Source organism: Halichoerus grypus, chromosome 8 (genome assembly GCF_964656455.1).
Source record: "Halichoerus grypus chromosome 8, mHalGry1.hap1.1, whole genome shotgun sequence".
NCBI lineage: Eukaryota > Metazoa > Chordata > Mammalia > Carnivora > Phocidae > Halichoerus > Halichoerus grypus.
In genome coordinates this window covers 121025493-121045669 of record NC_135719.1, presented here as the reverse complement: position 1 = coordinate 121045669, position 20177 = coordinate 121025493, and the positions used below count along the sequence as shown (strand labels likewise).

General features: G+C 48.2%; 1 protein-coding gene across 3 annotated transcripts in view; it reads right to left on the bottom strand.

Moving 5' to 3' along the window:
- Positions 1-14076: 14076 nt before the first annotated feature.
- Positions 14077-20177, bottom strand: part of SUSD6 (sushi domain containing 6) — an 88941-nt gene continuing 82840 nt past the window's right edge. For all 3 annotated transcript variants that reach the window (XM_036107242.2, XM_036107239.2, XM_078053846.1), the window contains one exon: positions 14077-18153. In XM_036107242.2, coding sequence (XP_035963135.1) covers positions 18128-18153 — 26 coding nt within the window. In that variant the 3' untranslated portion in view covers positions 14077-18127. The remainder of the gene's footprint in view (positions 18154-20177) is intronic.

Below are 20177 nucleotides of genomic sequence, written 5' to 3'. Positions count from 1 at the left end.
TATGATTTTCTTTTCTTTTTTTAAGATTTTATTTATTTATTTGAGAGAGAGAGAATGAGAGACAGAGAGCATGAGAGGGAGGAGGGTCAGAGGGAGAAGCAGACTCCCCGCTGATCAGGGAGCCCGACATGGGACTTGATCCCGGGACTCCAGGATCATGACCTGAGCTGAAGGCAGTTGCTTAACCAACTGAGCCACCCAGGTGCCCTCTCTTGTGATTTTCTTATTAACATTTTTTTCTCTAGCTTAAATTATTTTAAGAATATAGTATGTAATACACATAACATACAAAATGTGTGTTTATCAACTGTTTATGTTATCAGTAAGGCTTCTGGTCAACAGTAGGGTATACTAGTTAAGTTTTTGGGGGGGCAAAGGTTATATGTGCATGGGGTGGGGTTCAATACCTCTAACCCCTGCGTGGTTCAAGGGTCAACTGTACTACTAATCAAATCTTGTGAGATGTAACTAAAGTGGCATTTAGAGGAAATGTGTAGCCTTAAATAGATTTATTGAAAAACAAATGGAAACAAATAAGTGTGTTCAACTCATGAAGGCAAAAACAAATACAGAGTAAGCCCAAATTAAGAAGGAAATTTAAAAATTAGATAATAAATTAATGAAATGGAAAGCAACAATAAAACCATAGAAAGGGAAAGATTGACAAACCCCAAAACTAGTTTTTTAAGTTATTAACTTTATTATTTATTTTTAAAGATTTATTTATTTATTTGAGAGAGAGAGAGTGCATGTGCAAGCAGGGGGAGGGGCAGAGGCAGAGGGAGAGGATCCCAAGCAGACTACACTGAGCATGGAGCCCCATGTGAGGCCCAAGATCATGACCTGAGCAGAAATCAAGAGTCCGGGGCGCCTGGGTGGCTCAGTCGTTAAGCGTCTGCCTTCGGCTCAAGGTCATGATCCTAGAGTCTTGGGACCGAGCCCTACATTGGGCTCCTTGCTTGGCTGGAAGCCTGCTTCTCCCTCTCCCACTCCCCTGCTTGTGCTCTCTCTCTCGCTGTCTCTCTCTCTCTCTCTGTGTCAAATAAATAAATAAAATCTTCAAAAAAAAAAAAAAGAAATCAAGAGTCCGAGGCTTAACCACCTGAGCCACCCAGGTGCTCTAGTGTTCAACTCTTGATTATCAGCTCAGGTGTTGATCTCAGGGTGGTGAGTTCAAGTCTCGCATTGGGCTCCATGCTGGATGTGGAGCCTACTTTAAAAATATTTTTTTAAATATATTAATATATAAATTAAATTATTATATAATATATAAATATAATATATTTGATTAATAAATTAATAATATATATGATTTAATTATTAAATCAATAATTTATAATAATTGATAGATTAATATAGAAATATATAAATTAAAATATAAATATATTTTTCTTCATATATATGTATATATATATAAAGAAAACAAAATAACCAAAATTTTTATTTTTTTTTTAAAGATTTTATTTATCCAAAATTTTTAAAGGGGGAAAAGATTTGAACAGACATTTTCCCAGAGAAGACAAATGGATGGCAAGGGAGCCCATGAAAAGATGTTCGATGTCATTAGTCAGTAATGGAAACAACCAAAGGTCCTTCAGCTGGTGAATGAATAAACAAACTGGTACAGCCATGTGATGGGATAGTATTTGGCAATAAAAAGGAAGGACTTACTGATACATGTAATAAAATGGATAAAGTCAGATGTATTATGCTGAAGTAACAGAAGCCAGTCTCAAAAAGCTATGTATGGTTCTATTTTTACGACATTCTGTAAAAAGCAAAACTGTAAAGACACAAAGCAGATCAATGGTTACCAGGAGCTATGGCGAGGGAGGGGTTGGCTACAAAGGAAAACACAGAAATTTCATGGGGAGATGGAACATTTCTTGATTGTGGTGGTGGTTACATGATTGTATGAGTGTCAAAAGTAAAAACTAAAAGGGGTGCATTTTACTGTATATAAATTAATATGTTAATAAATCTAAAATAAACAAAACAAATGAAATAGATAAACTTCTAGTGATATTGATCAAGATAAAAGAGAAAGTCACACAAGTAAACAATTTTTAGGAATTGAGAAATATAAAAGGGGACATGATTACAAATAATAAAATTTTAAATATCAAAACACTTTACACAAATTTGAAAAAATATTAAAATGGGTAACTTCATAGAAAAAAACCACGAAAATTAATAAAACAGAAAACCTAACTAAATCAATAATCACTCAGGAAATTAAACCGGTAACCAAAAATCTCTCCCATCAAAAGACACCAGGCACGTATGTTTTTTATATGTCAGTTTTGTCCAACTGTTAAGAAATCAATAAACTCTATATCCTACAAACTGTTTCAGAAACTTCTAAAAAGGCAAGCTAGCTATTTCATTTTATGGAGTTAGGATAGCTCTGATAGCAAACAAGGTCAAGAAAAATTATAGACCATTTTCACTGATGAGCATAGATGCATAATTTTTTTTTAAAAACTGTATTTTAAAACACACACACTCTCATGTTCTTATCATAATCAAGTAGGGTTTAGCAAGGATATAGGACAGTTTTTCTTTTTTTTTTTAGATTTTACTTATTTATTTAGAGCAAGAGAGAGCATGAGCAGGGGAGGGGCAAAGGGAGAGGCAGAGACAAAATCCCAAGCCGACTTCGAGCTGAGCACGGAGCCCGATGTGGGACCCAGTCCCACCACCCTGAGATCATGACCTGAACTGAAATCAAGAGTCAGACACTTAACCAACTGAGCCACCCAGGTGCCCCTACAAGGATAGTTTAATAGCAATAAATTCTATCAATATTCAATACAATGCATTACATTAACAAATTAAAGAAAAACGTGTTACCATCTTACTAGATGCAGAAGAAGGATTTGATACAATTAAACATTCATTCATTTTTAACAACACTCAGCAAACTAGGGACTAAAAGACACTTCCTTAACTACGGTGATGCCCACAGCCAGACTATACGGGACCAACCTAAACTAACACAGATCAGGTTTCTTGGTACTTGCCGCCACACCTCAGTAAAACGCTACGAGGCACTTGTGTGAAGTATTTTGGGTAAGTTTCAAGGCAATGTGGTTTTATTCTGGACTAAGTCCTGCCAGAAAGTGGGGGCAACTCTATATTTCAATTTTTATCTAGGAGACCCTCTGGACCCCTTTGTCATGCCTCTTGGCCTGCTGCACAGTCTCTGGTAATTATGACACCTAGAGCCGACTTTAAAACCTCCAAGTGGGGGGGCACCTGGCTGGCTCAGTTGGTGGAGCATGTGACTCTTAATCTCAGGGTCCTGAGTTCAAGCCCCACATTGGGTATAGATATTAAATAAACAAACAAACATATAAAAATAAACTTAAAAAGGGTTGCCTGAGTGGCACAGTTGGTTAAGCATCCGACTCTTGGTTTTGGCTCAGGTCATGATCTCAGGATCGTGAGATCGAGCCCCGTGTGGGGCTCTGGGCTCCGCAGGGAGTCTGCCTAAGAGTCTCTTCCCTTCTCTCCCTGCCTCTCCCCCACCCTAAAATAAAATCTGAAAAAAATAAACTTAAAAAAAACCCAAAAATAAAATAAAAACATTAATGCCTGCTTCTAGCATACAAAATATTCACAGAACATAAAATTACATAGTTATTAAACCATTTACTCAGTCTAGTTATTTCTTAATGTTTGTACCCACTTGCTTGAGGATATATGCATGTATAGTTGTGTGTGTGTGTGTGTTTTCTTACAATGTGGTCACATGAGTAAATTACTTTGAAAAAATTTAGCATATAGTTACCCCTATGTAAGTTTGTAGTCCCTCATTTGTAACAGCTGCATAGTATTTCAATTTATGGTTAATGGATGATGGCTGGGTTTGTTTTTTGGTAATTTATGTTCTCATGTTCTATTAAAAAATGTTGTGATGCACGAAGATACAAACAAACAAACAAAAAACCCCAAGGTGCCTCTCCACCTACAGGATAGTATTTAAAGCCATGAGGATGGTCCTCAAAACCCTTCCCCATAGAGCCTCTGTCTTCCAGGCCATGCCCTTTGGCAGCAACCCCCCATCCACACACCCTCGTTTCCAACCACACCAGACTCCCCCGTGCTCCCCCACATCATAGCCCCTGTCACCCCTCAAGGCCACAGCGCACACTTTCAGCTCTGCCTAGAAGGCCCCTCACCCTTGTTTATCTCTTTCTTGCCTGGCAAATTCCTCTTGCTTCAAGACCCAGCTCCAACTTCACGTGCTCAGCAAAGCTCTAGCCCTTTGCTCTGCACCCCCTCCTCATCATCCCTGCAGCCTTTCTTCCCTGTCTCTTGCCCTTCTTCGTCCTCCTTTCCTATATCAAGGAAATACTGACTGTGGGTGCTGAGGAGTCACGGGTGAACCAGGAGGCGGCAGATCAGTGAGGAGACTTAGAGAACCACCTGTGAAAACCTCAAGGGAGGAGGAACAGGTCTGCTAGTCAGCCTCAGCAGCCCAGCCCCCAGCATGGGCGGGCACTTTGCAGATGCTGAGGGAACAGCTGTTGGATGAGAGGAGTCACTTCTGGATTGACCCGTGTCCCCCAAATGATCCTCTCTAGTTTGAACCCCCAGTCCTTGTGAGGGTGACCTTATTTGGAAATAGGGTCTTTGCAGATGTAATCAGGTTATGATGAGGTCATGCTGGATTGGGTAGGTTTTAATCCGAATACTGGTGTCCTCATAAGTAGAGGGAAATTTGGACACAGCACACAGGGAAGACCATGAAGGTGGACACAGGGACTGGAGTGATCTATAAACCATCAGAGAGCAAGGACTCCTGGTAGCACTAGAAGCAAGGCGAGGCAAGGAAAGATTCCCCCTCTGCAGCCTTCAGAGGAAGAATGGTCCTGCTGACACCTTGATTTTGAACTTCTAGCCTCCAAAACTGAGAGAATAAATTTCTGTTGCTTTAAGCCACCCAGTTATGACAACCTGTTCCGACAGCCCTAGGAGACAATACAGAGCCCAAGACTCATTGATCAGAAACTCCTCTGAGTCGCCTGTCCCCTCCGCTGCCCTAGGAGGCCGCAGCTGCCCCAGACTCAGCTGCAGGCTGCATCTCCCCCTTCCAGTCCATCTCCCCCCTCCCCGCCCCCACCGCACGCCTGCCGCCTGCCTAAGCCTCCCCTCTCTGACCAGCAGAGCATCACCCCCCCATGCACGCTAGATGGCGCCAGCGGACTGAGCCGTCCCCGCTCGCTGCGCACCGGGGGCTGCTAAAGGGACTCTGCAAATCGGAGGCGGGGATCACACGTTCAACTCCTTTAAGTTCTTTCTAGAGAAAGTGGCTTTTGTTCTGTCACAGAGGAAATCGGATCCTCTCCCCTGCAAACTGTCCTGCCAACCCCAGCTCGCCCTTCCCCCTTCCCCGCCTCCGAGTTTGAGTGGCCTGTTGAGGGCGAGGCTGGTGGTGCCCAGCGCTGGGAGCCAAGGGCAGGCCCTGCCTGGGAAGGCCGCGAGCACAGGCCTCCCAGTCGTGATTTGGGGCAGGCCGGCCTGGGTGTCCTGAGTGTGAGGACAGCTATCTGAGCAGACCGGTGGCTGTGGGAGGGAAGACAAGGTGTCAGTCCACTCCAGCTTCCGGGACTCTGTTTTCACCCCCCAACTTGACATCTCCAGTGGCTAAAGTCCATCAGGCTCATCAGCTCCTTCTGCACTCTTCCCATCTCAGAGAACCCAGAATCTGAGAGCCAGTTTTGATATTTTCCTCTCCCCCCTGCCCCCCGTGTCCTATCCATTGCCAAGTACTGAAGAGTCTGCCTCCAAAGGACATCTGAGATTTGTCCATTTCTCCCCATTTCTCCTGTGGACCTGCAGCATGGGCACCATCTGGGAACGTGTTAGAAACACAGGGTTTCAGGTCAGGCCTACTGGATCCCAATCTACATTTCAGTAAGCTCCTATCGTGTGACCAGGGGATTCTTGAGGCCCGGTGCTGACTCATCTCTCTGCACCTGCCCTTACCTTCCTCTGCCCATTTGCAACAGAGTAAGAAGAACCTTTTGGAGACACACCAGATTCTTTCAGTTCCCTGCAAAACTCCTTCCATGGCTTCAGTGCTCTTAGGTGATGGACAAGGTCTTTTTTTTATTTTATTTTATTTATTTATTTGACAGAGAGATAGAGCCAGAGAGCACAAGTGGAGAGAATGGCAGAGGGAGAGGGAGAAGCAGGCTCCCCACTTGAGCAGGGAGCCCGATGCGGGGCTCGATCCCAGGACCCTGGGATCATGACCCGAGCCGAAGGCAGACGCTTAACCATCTGAGCCACGCAGGCGCCCCGAGGGACAAGGTCTTGATCATGGCCAAGGAGACTTGCCTAGCCCTGCAGCATGGTCTCACCCCACTCTCCTTCTGGCTCCCAGCTCTGCCTACTTCACAGTTCCTGGTGTGTTGGACCTTTTACGTGGAACCCTCCTTGCCTAGCTAACCCCTATGCGTTTTTGCATCTCATGGCTTCCTCAAGGAAGCTCTTCCTGATCCGGCTGACCAGACCAGTTTTCACAGTAGGAACCATGTGGATCTGTGCCCCTCTGTATTCTTAGTGCCCAGCGCAGAATTTGGCACATAGTAGGTGCTCAACCCACACTTGTTAATCACTGATGTGTCAGTGCAGGCCCATGAGTGGGTGAGTGCTTGTGTTTCTGGAAATACTGTGACTCTCCATCCCAGGAATATAAGAACCAAGCCAGCCAGCATCCTGACCCGGTAGAGCCACGGAGGCTGTGTCCCCAAGAAACCTTTCTCTGCACACTGTCCCACCAATCCCAGTTTGCCTTTGCAGCCTCAGTGTTCAAGTAGCTACGGGGAGAAGTAGGAGGGGCTGGGTCACTGCTTACCTGGTTTTGCCCTCACAGGCAGGCTGTCCTTTGCTCCTTCAACTCCCTCTACAACTTGCTATGGGGGCCAGCTACTTCTATTTTCACCCCAGAAGCAATTCCCTGGCTCTATTCCCCCACCCAGCCCCCCCAACAAGGGTGAGGAACCCTTCCCTGGGTCCTGGCTCCTCAGTCCCACACTCCTTGACCTTCTGCACTGGCCCCTGACATGCTCTTTCCAATCAAAGCTTTCCTTCATTTCTCTATTTCCCCCTTTTCTTCTCCTTGCCATAGAGATGTACAGTCTTTTTGACCCTTTTGTCTGTTTCTCTTCATACAGTCAACCACAGAGCTCAGAACTCTTGACCTGAATGATCGCCCCAAACAGGTGAGCACTCCTCCCATTTCTTCCAGACGGACTCAAGCCCGCCTGTGTTCTAATCATCCAAGGCCTGCCCCTCCTCCTCTCTCATCAGCATGTGGTCTCCGGCTTGGCTCTCACTCCAACTCACTGTCCACCAAGTTCTTTTCTAAGGTATTATGTTCAGAGCACATCATTCGGTCTTCAAATCCTTACAAAGCTTTCACTTGCCTATGGAACCACGTCCACATCCCTAGTAGGGCATTCAAAGTCCTGCTCCCGGGGGACTCAGTGGGTGAAGCGTCTGCCTTGGGCTCAGGTCATGATCCTGGGGTCCTGGGATCGAGCCCCACGTCGGGCTCCCTGCTCTGTGGGAGCTTGTTTCTCCCTCTCCCTGCTGCTCCCCCTGCTTGTTTGCTCTCTCCCTCTCTCTCTCTGTCAAATAAATAAATAAAATCTTAAAACAAAAAGTCCCGCTTCACCTGGGCGCTAACTGACATACCTCCCTCGCCGCCTCCCTCCCTGACTCCCTCTTTGCCTGGATAGGTCACTGTTGTCGGGGAGAGCCTTGGTCAGACCCCCATTTTGAGACTGGATGTCCTAGGTTGCTAGGGCTGCTGCCCAGGTGGCTTAAACAACAGAAATGTATTTTTTCACGGTTGTGGAGGCCAGAAGTCCCAGATCAAGAGGGCAGCAGGGACTGTTCCATCTGAGGGCCGTGAGGGAAGGGCGTGTCCCAGGCCTGTCTCCTGGCCTTGTGGATGCTGTCTTCTCCCTATGTCTTTACATCGTCTTCCCTCTGGATATGTCTGTGTCCCAATTCCCTATGCTTATAAGGACACCAATCATTTGGGATTAGGACCTGCCCTAATGACCTCATTTTAACTTAATTACCTCTTTAAAAACACTACCTCCAAATAGGATTTCCACATATGCATTTTTGGGGGAAGACAATCCAATGCATAACACCGAAGATCCCAAGAAATCATTTTTGTTTTCTCAGGGAAGGAAGATGGAAATAGCAGGCAATGCATACTACTTATAGTTCTTAAATATGGCCCTACGAGGAGCTGTGTGTTCCTTTCCGGAAGGCAGATTGCTAGTTTGGAACAAGAGCAAAGATCAGATAAATTGGCAAATTTTCTTGTGAATATTCCTTCTGATCCCAGATAACACACATTTTGCATTTTTAGAAATAATGTATTAAACAGGTAATACATTCACTTGCTTCCAAATTCAAAATTACAAAAGGTGTAAAAGATGACCCTTCCTCCGAGTGACTCTCCCTTCCCAGAGGCACCTAATGCTGCCTGGATCAGGAAGGATCCTCTGTACATAGAAAAACATGCACTTAGACACATTTCTTTGTATCTCTTTTGTGTACACAAAGATAGTATTCATACACTTGTTCTGCACTTGGCTTTTTCCATACAACAATGTGTTGTGTAGATTGGTCCAGAGCTATTTTATTCTCTTTTCTGTATCCGTTTTGTGCTTGCATGTATCATATGTGTTTAACCCCATTTTGGTGATTATTTAGGTTCTTTTTAAATTCGGGCTTTATTAGACACTTGCAGTGACTAGCCTGTGCACATAAGGTATTTGACATATGAACAAGGATATCTGTACAAAAAATTCCTGAGATCAGAATTTCTAGGTCAAACGGTATATTGCAATCTTTTAAAAAGTAAATAATTTTATTTAGATACAATCACCAACTTTGTTTCTTGAACCATTTGGGAGTACATTGTCCAATCCCCTCCAAAGACTTTAGCATGTATTTCCTACAAACGAGGACTTTCTCCTACAAAACCACAATATAAGCAACAAATCTAGAAATTAACATGGATGTGGTATCTTTACACCCCATTTAAGTTTTGCCGATAGTTCCAATAATATCGTTTGTCCAGTTTAAAGTCATGTCTTACATTTCTTTTTATTCAAGTCTCTTTTGTGTCCTTCATTCTGGAACAATTCCTCAGTCTAACCTCGACTTTCATGACCCTGACATTTTAAAGATTACGAGCCAGTTCTTTTGTATCACTCAATTTGGATTGTCTCATTTTTTTCATGTTTGGATTTAGGTTGCATTTCAGTGGGAACATCATGAAAATGATGCTGGTTTCTCTCCTTGCATCCCATCAGGTGGTGCATGATTTTGATTTGTCCCATTTGATTAAAGTAGTGTCTATCAGGCTTCTGTTTATCTATATGGACTCATGGTCTCCTGTTTTATTCAATGGATTAGAATCCATTATCATCACTATTTACTTTGATGTTCACGTTGCTCCTGATTTAGTCAGTAGAAGAAACTTCAAGTGGAGTCTTTTTTTTTTTTTTTAAGATTTTATTTATTTATTTGACAGAGAGACACAGCAAGAGAGGGAACACAAGCAGGGGGAGTGGGAAAGGGAGAAGCAGGCTTCCCGCGGAGCAGGGATCCCGATGCAGGGCTCGATCGCAGGACCCTGAGATCATGACCTGAGGTGAAGGCAGACGCTTAACGACTGAGCCACCCAGGCACCCCCAAGTGGGAGTCTTTGGGGCATATACTCATCATTCTTTGAACACTTTCTTGCTTTCAGGCCCACCACATGATCTTCCTGCCTCGGCTTTGGACTCAGCCATTTCTCCAAAGACTCCTGGTTCCTTTTAGTGGAAAATTGTATTTAAAAGCCAAGATCTGAACTCTAGGTGTGTTCACGGCTCTTGAGGTACCAGGCTGCCAAGCCCTCTGGAGAGAGCTAGGGAGTATCTGTGCGTATGTGTACATGTGAGCATGCACTACGTCTGTATTTATTTCTGCATCTGTTTAAGTAGATAGAAAACCAGGAGTGTTTTCTCAAATACCTACAATCACAAATACCTATCTGCCCCTGAAGCGTTGCTGTTTTGTTTCCCTTTCTGATGTTGTGACCGAATGGCTTTAGAACAGACTTGTTCAGCAAGAGAAGGGCCAGGAACTGCACTGTAACTGGATTGTCGTTGCCAAATTGCCTTGCAAAGAGAATGTACACTTTACACTCCCACTTGGTATTTTTAAACCTTTCCTTCTGCCAGTATCATAGGTGGAAAATGTCATCTCTGATGTTTTAACATGTATTACTTTTATTATAAGATAGCTTGATCATTTTTGAATGTTTCTAATGACGAATAGAGGCACTTGGCAAGAAAGGAGTGTTGTAGTTGGATGCAACTACCGTCCTTCAATCTCTGTCTTAAAGGAAACAATTCAAAAGGGTAAAAAAACAAAAAAAAACCAAAAACCAAAAACACTTCTTAACTTTGGAATTGCTACCTGGCTGTTGCTGGCAGAAACCTGTTTGCAGGCAGCGGATCTCCCTTCTGTTGTCCGCCCCAAAGAGCAAGTGAACTGGCCCATGTGCTGGAGACTTGAATCGCTCCTGTGATTTCTGAAGACACCCCCTGCTGGCAGGGGCCTGGCACTGGTGGATTGTGACCAGAAAGTCCCCTCTGCTCCGTGTTCTGTTTGTGTGCGGAATAGACTCTGGGACAGGAAGTCTCTAGGCACTCGTCTATGGGTGTGCTGGAATTTCTTTCTTGTGATTAAAATAATTAAAGTTTAGTCAAGGAAGAAGAAGAAAGTTATTTATTTTGACAGATCTTAAAACAACTATGTATTAGGTTGAAATTGCCCATATCTGACCTTTTTTATTAACCTGCCAAAACGGCAATTTTGGATGAGTCATAATTGTATAAGCTGGTACTTTTCTCCTACAGGGTCTCTATGGCCTAAAAAGTCCTCTTCACACTTCCCACGCCACAGCTCCTTGTTCACTTACTTCCCTACCTATAGTATTGCAACAAGATCCATTCTTCATGATGTCAAATAAATGGCACCTTCCCTGGGGAATCTTCACTCACCCCCTAAGAAATGAACTCTTCCTCCCTCTTCACTACCCAGGCACTATGCTGGTGGACGGTTAGATATTCCTTAAGTTCTGCCTTAAGTTTTAGGTAGCTGTTTAATCTTTCTCCCTATTAGTCTGCAAACTATTTGAGGACAAAGACTGAGTCTTATTCACTGTTGGGCCCCTGGAATCCAACACCAGGCTTTGTATAAAGTAGATTTAGATCTTTAAAAAAAAAAAGTTTGTCGAATGAATGAGCAAATAAATGTTTGGAGCAGGAGTGGGGATGGCCTTCCATCCCATAGACAGGCTAAGGCACCAAAAGTCCCTATGTCTTTGGAACCCTCAAGAGCTTCAGGACCACCCCAGAAGTCATAGCAGCCCTCATGCTTGGTGTTTGTGTTGACTCATAGTCCTTCCTTCACACACCCCAAATCACCCCAGATGTTCAGCCCTGGCCCACAGGCTTACCCCGCAAACAGGCTGCCTTTGCTGAAGGCGGGTTACTTGCTCCTCCAGGGAAGCTGTGTGTGGGGAAGTCCATCCTTGCCAAACCCTCCGCAGTGGCCTGCCAAGTTGAGAGTCAGCTACTACCCCAGGCTCAGGACTAGTTCAAGCTGCCCCCGATGGGCTGCTCAGGACATTCCTAGGTTGTGAAATTTTCTTTGCTGGGGGCACTGGAGTATCATGGGAAATCTGAAATGCGCAATAGCTGTTCACCTCTTGGCATGCGATGGGACGGTCCCTGAGATGTTCCTCTACCACCAGGGAGCTGACAGGAGTGAACTAGCTATGTATCTATGTATACATCTATCATGCATTATTTAATTATACAGGAGAAATTACAGTTTTGACTTTTCATCTCAAACATGGACATCTTGAACACCCAACTTGCACAATTTTCAATATGTCTTTTGTTTTTATAAAGGGTAGACAAACCATACTTCCAAAACTCAGCTTCAGGAATAATGACACAAGTGTGAATCAAAACAATACCATTTTCTTTCAACTGGCATATTTTTTTTTTTAAAAAATGATAATCCCCATGCTGGTGGGGCTGTGGGAATGAGAGTATAATTTGGAATAACTTTCTCGTACATTCCTTTTCTCTCCTCCCATCCACCTGTCCCCACCGGAGGCAAAAGCACTTCAAGCCAGCCCTCCCCCCAAGCATTGTTCCTTTGCACCCCCCCATCTGTTTTCAAGAGAAAGGTAACCCCACGGGTGACCCCACGTGGACAAGGCTGCCTTCCCCAGCATTCCTTACCTGATGGGACACACTTCTGCCCGTTCTCCAGCAACAAAGAAGATGGACCTATCACAGAAGTAAGTAGTTTTTCCTTTTTACGTATTTTTTTCTTGTGGAGGAGCAACTCCTGCTGCTTTGTGAACTTATTTCCTATCACAGTCTGTGTAGCTGAAATGCCTCCTCCCCCACACCACGCCGGGCACTTCTCAGTCTTTGGGATGCGTGTCTGTCGTGTGTCCCCCAGTGAACGGTGTGTCATTTCCCTGCCATGACCTTGCTTTTCCCTCTGCCTGAAGCTCACTGGTTGGAACAGAGATTGAAAGGCAGCGGGAGGGCGGTGAGGGCCTTGGGAGGCAGGCCGTGTCCCGGCTGCTGGGCTGGGAACAGCACAGGGAGGAGATCACTTCCGCAGAACCGCCTGGGTTTGAATTCAATCCCGGCCCCACCTCGGGCAAGTTAATCCACTTCTTTGTGCTTCAGTTTCAGTATATGGGCATTGGAGCTCGGAGCGATGACGACACCGGCCTTGTAGAGCCCGCTGTGTGGCTCCGTGGGTTCACACACACGAGTGCGCAGGACTCTGCCTGCTACGGGGGGAGCGCTTGTACGTATCCACTACTCTCACCGCGACTTTGAGAAGTTGGTGAAATGCTCGTCCCCTCGCCTCCTTGCAACGAAGGGCAGTGATGTTTGTGCAGACCTGACCTGAGGACTAGGGCTACTAAGGTGGAGACTTGGCACGGATGCTCCTAAAACGTTTTCCCACCTGACCCTAAGTATTAGAGAAACATACCCTGGCCATTAATTATCCCCAGAGCAACTTCAAGAGTGGCCTGATTTTTTATCCCAAAGTCCCCCATCTTCCCTCTTCTCGCACCCTTACCACCTGTTGTAGCTGCTCAGATACGGTCAGTCTCTCCTACGTGGGGATGACATCTCCACCTCTGTGTGCTCTGCCCTCTGGTCCTGAGAACTCCGTCATTTTCCGTCCCCAGACCGTGCCTTCCATCTCCCCAGCTCAGAGAGGGGGTTGCTAGCTGCTCACACTGCCTTCCTCCCAAGACCGACAACTTCTTACGTGCTCTCCGGTAGTGGTTTGTCGCCCTGAACATCCCTCTTAAAAGATGGGGAGAGCTTCCCCCCAGAAAAGGGGAGCTCACTAAATCATTGTTGCTCAAAGCACTTTGAGCTGCGAAGATGAAGTCGAAGTCAAACCTCCCCACTCCTCACTCGGAGGGCCCGGGGAGGGCCAGGGCCACCCGGCCTCTGCCGCTCTCCCCCCTCCTCAGCCCTGAGACCCACTCCTCTTTCTCTCCCCGCTGCACCTGCTTTCGGCACATGTGTGGTGTCCCGCCCCTTAGCCTGGCTGTGCGGGCCCTTGGCATTTCAGCTTACTTGCCATCCATCTAAAGGATGTTTGCTGACTGTCCCCCGGCATAGCTTCCCTGATCATCGAGGCAAGCTGTTGGAACTGTCCGCCTTCCCGGCACGGGAGAGATTCCTCGGAGTCCCAGCGCAGCACAGTGGCTGACATACTGAGGACCTCTGCAGAGACATGAATCTATTTCCACCAAGGCCTGTGCTCTCTCTTCCCTGAATGGCACACTCCCTGTCCCGTCTGCTCCTGCTAGACACCCCGCCCGGGAGCTGGCGCTTCATCCCATCAGGAGCTCCCACCACATGCACTCTTCTCGCTCTCGGGTTTCTACAAAAACTTTCTGGAAGGATCACATCTCTCACAACTGCCTTCATAAGAACCTTTTTTTAATTATTATTTAGAAATGCAGTTATATACATAGAACAATTAAAATTAAATTAAACTTTGTACAAATATTAAAATACTATCTCACACCCACTGCAATGTACAGGATACCAAAAAATATATATATAAAATAAAGCAAACCCAAACTGATTGAGTGACATCCTGCACAGAGTCAATGATGCATGTGTCGTTTGAAACCATTATATAGGAGTACCATTCTGCAAAGGATTCCATAGTGGTGTGATAAGAAGCCAGGGCAGGGTGTGGTGGGCTGCCATGCAACCCGAGTCCATCTCCCCTCCTGCTTGGCAATCTGAGTGCTTGGCCCCTACATGCCCTCCAGTTAGCTCTGCTGCCCGACAGAGGGCTCAACCTGGGGGTTTTCATTCAAAATTCTATTAGGTTTTCAACTGGAGATTAAGAGGAGCTGCTTCCCAGCAAAGCTGAGCCTGCTGCCTTTCCCTGTCCAGGGAACCAGCTACTCTACCACTCGGTCCATGCTTCTGCCAAGCAAAATCTCTTTCAGCCCCTCCCCGGGCACCGGGAGCGACTGGCCCTCTACTGAGAGCCAGGGCCCCAAGCAGCACCCCCCGAGAGAAGCCCCCAGCATCACTGTCCTCAGCAAGCACATCCGGAATTACACTATAAAGCCTGTGTACCACTTCCCTTCTGGGTCCTTTATTCTCTTTTAAGGAGGAAAGAAAGGCAAGGATGTAGAAGTGTTTGCAGCATATCCCATTTTCTATGACGGTGTTCCCTGCGAACGGAAGAGACACTGCTGTGTGGCAAGCAGGTGGTTTGAGAGCTCAGGCAGAACCGGGAGGGGAGGGGCCGAGCGCCTGGGGATCCCTGTGCCAGCACTAAAGAAGCAGGAAAAGTCTACCTTTGTCTGTCTTGCCATCAGGCTTCTCCAAAGAACTTGAAAGCTGGGGGGGGGGGGGGGGGGAGGGGAAAGCAGGAGGGGGAAGGGATGAATGGGGAAGACAACATGAGCTTAAGTTCTGTTTGCAAATGGAGTTAGTAGAATGCACATTGAAATGCCTTGTAAAGCCAAAAGAACTTGCAAAGTGGCTAGGATTCAGCCCATTTCACAGTTCACACCAGTGAAACAGGAACACAGCACACAAAATTCAGAAATAGCAAAACAGAGAGCCTATCTGCTAAACTAAGGCATTGGAAGGGACAGAAATCTTTAGCGATTTTCACCACATACTGGCCCTTGAAAGTCGCTGGCATGTGACTGCAAGTCACCAGAATATAAAACCTGCACTGAGTCAGCTCATGTGTGCAAAAAGACACTTTTAGTCCTTTGGTTCGGGCCATTCTCCTGGACAAGCCCTCTGCTGGACTCCCCTAGAGGTGAGCCTTGGAAAGCCAGGCCCTGGGCGTTTCTCCCACCTGCTCTAGGCTCCTTTGGCAGCCTCCCGCCTAATGACCTGCTCCCTGCCACGGCCCTTGTCTCCCGCCGGGCTCCACCGCAAGGCAGCTGTGGAGTCCCTAATCCCTTAAAAGGGACAAAGCCCAGAAGCCCTAGAAACAGCAGCACCTGGCTGATGGCTAAGAAACTGCTCCAGAGAAGTGCAAGGTGAATGGGAGGCCCAGGGGCTCCCAGGACAGGGACGTGGGAGGGGGGCCTCAGCAAAGCCAATGACGCAGGGGAGGGGAGAGAGGGGGTAAGGGAGTGTGTGTGCACTAGGTTCCCACTTATCCAGACTTTCTTTCCTACCAGGTAGGCAAGTCTGGGCTTGTGATCCCCAGGATGGTGTTAATGGCAGGCGAGGTGGAAGAAGGCTTCAGAAGAAAGGCTTTTCGTTTTTTTTTTTCCAAGGGCTAAGCCAGTCACCTGTGTGGCTGAACAAACCCAAAACAAATAGTGCAGTCTCTTAGGGGGGAAAACCCAGAGTAATGGTATAAAAAAAAGTAAGATTTTCCATTTTAAAAAATATTCTAGGCTGCAAGCCCAACAGTGAGACTTTGGATCCCTCCACCATTTGTCCCTGCTTTCTTTTCTGGAGGAAGACAAGGGCACCCCTCCGTGCATGAAGAGGCAACTCGGGTCCATAGGGACCCCACCCTCCAGATGGGCCCAGTGCTAGCGACTGCTGGAGGCACGGCTCCGGCAACGGCCTCTTCGGAGGCCAAGGCCAGGCCCCCCGGTCGTCTGCAGGTCCCTCAGAGGCTTGCGTTCCAGCATCTCCGCCAACCTGCTCCATATGGAACCAGCCGGCTCCTGGAGGGAAGAAGGGGGTTGCCCGCAGGCCCAGCAGGCACTGCCCTTACCCTGAGCGAAGGAAGCCTACAGTGGTGCCAGGAGGCTGGGAAGGAGCGGGCGGTAAAGTGCGTGAGACAGTAACGCAGGAGGCCGAGAGGAGGCCATTCCCCTAACCTGGCGGCCGCCCACGCCTGGAGCTACCCTGTTAGGTCAGGTACTGAAAATAAACTGGGCTCTTTATTGTTCTCACCACCCCGAACAGAGCGGCCTGGGGAGGAGCAGAGGTGCCGGCGGAGTCAGCAACAAGTCTCCCAGCCCCAGTGCTTCAAAAACAAAACAGAAATAAGCATTCCTCAATGCCACATCTTTTGAGGATGGCAGGAGCCTGGCTGAGCCCTGCCACCCCAGCCTTGGTCAGCACCCACAGGTGGCAGAGCGAGAGCCCCCCAAAAAGCATCGGGGAGCGCAGAGCCCACCCCCTTCGACGGCAGGGCTCCGGGGCCAGGCTGCTTGGCGAGCTTTCACCCACCGCAGACCAGCGAGGTGGGGTGTCGAGGGCTGTCAGCCCCTCGCCCAGGTGCCAGGGGGGAGCAGGGAGTCCTGTGTCCACTGTGACATGTGGAAGGGCGGCAGGGAAAACACGAGGAGGAAAAGCAGCGGTGCGCGAGCAGCAGCACGCTTCCGGGCGCAGTTACTAAGGCACGTGACTGTGGTGACGAGGACCCTCAGGACCGGGGCTGGAGCCGCCTGCAGCTGCCTGGGGACTCGGTCTGTGCCTCTCAGGCTCCCTTGCGTCACCACGAACCCAGAAAGGGGCAACCTGCCCCGAATGCCAGCGGCCACCCGGGCATTCCGCGGCACCTCAGCAACTCTCCCGTCCCAGCGGTGATTCACCTCGGGCCCTGTGGGCAGCAAGCAAGCGGAGGTTGCCAAGGATCCAACCCAGGAGGCAGCAGGCCACTTCCCCTTACACTCCAGTGAAACAGAGAAAACCACGGCCGGGAAGGCCAATGCTGGACGTGGAAGTGAGGACTCGCGTATCAGGAAGACAACCATTATCAGCCACCTTCCTTCCCTCCCTCAGGATCTTCTCCATGCTTCTTGGGAACTCAACAGGGCCAGGAGCCAGCAGCTCGGAGCCGGCCAGCTGGGTGCTGGCACAGCTTTGGCATGGTTTTCCCCACATCCTCCATCCTCAGCCAAAGAAATGTGCCACCGGTGTCAACTAAGGGCAGGCCCAGGGACCCACATTCTTGCCCTAATCAGAGCCACCCTTGGATCTGCCCTGCTAAGGGCAGCGGTGCCAGCCCTCCGAGGTAAGAGGCCAGCCCCAGCCCCAGTCCCAGCCCCCTGTGTGGCAGAGGCCGCGCGGGGCAGCCACGAAGGCTTGCAGGACAGCCACGAGCCCGCCTGACAGGGGAACTGGAGGGGCTGGGGGGAAGGCACAAGTAAACACAGCGGCTCTCAGGCCCGCGCAGGCTGGTGGGGTCTGCCGCCAGAGAGCTGGCTGGGGGGGACCCAGAGGGCCCTGGGAAAGGAAGAGCTCAGTCCAGCACATTCAAATATGTCCCCGACACAGATGGGAAGGCCAGGCTAGGCAAAAGGCCAGTTCCTCCAGCTGTCCAGCAGGCAGATGGCGAGACTCTTCCTCGAGTTTCCAGCAAGGCGGGCCTGGAAGCCCTCAGACATACAGAGATACACAGATACACAGGTGGCAGCTCAGGTATCCGGGTAGGGTGGCTGGAGTACAGGGCGCTCAAAACCCCAGGAGAGGGCAGGAGGACAGAGAGGACCGTTGCAGAGAGGAGAGGCCCGTGACAGCGCTCATGCTTCCTTCAACAGTGGGATATCTGCAGGAAGAGAAGACAGGAAGCACAGTGGTTACCCTGCTGGGGCTCGCTCTGCAGCACACCTGATCCCACTTCAGGGTCCCCGTGCACGCCCTGGTCTGAAGAAATAAAATGCCTCACTCAGGGGCACCTGGGTGGCTCACTTGGTTAAGCGTCCGACTCTTGATTTCAGCTCAGGTCATGATCTCAGGGTCATGAGATCGAGCCCCACATGGGATTCCACGCTCAACAGGGAGTCTGCTTCTTCCCCCCTCTCCCTCTTCCTCTGCCCCTCCCCCCACTCACGTTCTCTCTCTCTCAAATCAATAAATTAATTTAAAAAAATTAGACTTCTAATGAGTCTAAACCCCTCAGCCCTTTCTTCAGGCCTTCCTTGTTCATCTCTCCCCCTATCTCTGTGATAAAATCTGAATGTTCAGTCTAGTATTCGAATCCCCTCTGGTCCCACTACTTTGGACCTCCTCTCTGCCTTGACTCTGCTGGTCTAGTTGCTTCTCTTTCTATCCTTAATCTCACGTTATAAGGCTGCGGAGCCCTGCTTAGGTCCCACCTCCTCCTTACGGCCATCCACCAGCTGTGTGATACTAAGTAACTCACTTCTTCTCTCTGGGTCTTGGTCTCCTTTTATGTCCACCTGGTTACACTGATGCCTCGAGGTCCTGACTTCCTACCGGGCCATCAGGTGCAGGCGGCTCAGTCAGACTGCAACGAGCTGGAGAAACTGTATCTTTTCTGTGCCCCTCACTCTGACATGGACCCTACAACTCCTGGTTCCATTATTTCTCAAATATAGGCCTGATCTTCCCAAACGACTGACCATCCATGCAGGCAGATAGCAGGTTTCAAATTACTTTCTATCCCCCCAGAAACCTAACTAGCACCAGGCGCAAGATGGGTTCTCAAAAATGCTTGTTCAATAAACAGAACAAAGCAAGGTAGCAAGGAGAAGAAGGGAAAAGAGCAGGCACCATCAAGGCTCCTGAGGAAAGGGCGGCCGAGAAGTGCACTTGGGACAGGTGTCAGTAAGAGCAGACACGTAATACGTATCGCTGGCCATCCACGGGCTCACTGGCTTCCACCTTTAGATCTGGGTCAACTGTGTGGCAACCCCTTCCTAGCTCTCTATCCCACCAAAAGAAGGCATGCTGTTGATTTCAGGAAACTCCTAAACGTGATCTGCATTCAAGAATGTCCAACTTCTTTGCTCTCAGATACTCTAAGCCTCAGGCATTAACTGGGTCCAGGACTCCAGGGCACACGCTGATCCCGCCTGGCTTTCCGAGGAGCCTGGTCAGTGCAGAGCCTCCCTGGCCAAAGGGAAACAGCTAGGTTTAGGCTGCATCCTGAACCACACTGGGGCTTCATGTAAAGATACTGTTTAAAGTGACCGGGTCAATCCCGATATTCAACTCTCCAGGCTCCAGAAAAGGCAGACAGGTCAGGAAGTGGCAATTTCCTTCTACGGCTGGCTTGCCACAGAGAACCCGAAGTCCCCTGCGAGGCAGCATGGCACTGTGGGTTATAAACAGGCTTCAGGGCCAGATCCATCCGGCTTCAAATCCCAGCTCAGCCACTTACCAATGGGCAAGTGACATACGTTCTGGCCTCAGTTTCCTCATCTGTAAAGTAGGAATGGTAATAACACCTACTTCTCAGGATCACTGTGAGGTTTAACCGAGATAATGCAAGAGAACCGACTACACAGGAGTGCCATACTCCTGTTTCAAATGAAACTGCTGAATGCCCTGGAAGAGAGACCGGCTCGTTTTCTCTGTAATGTGACCCCATACCTCCTTGTCACTCCTATCCTTTCAGGAACATAAAAATTATAACAGGAGAACAGACCCCGCTCCCGCCTCCAACCAGCTGTCCTCCCTTTGATTTAGCACAGCCCTGTGGCCACAAATAGTTTTGGAAACTCCAAACTATCAAGATTCACAGACAACAGTCAAAAGTCTCCTATACAGAGCCCAAAGCACCCCCCAGGAGCTGAGGGTGAGACCTTACTTTGAGGCTAATCCCCC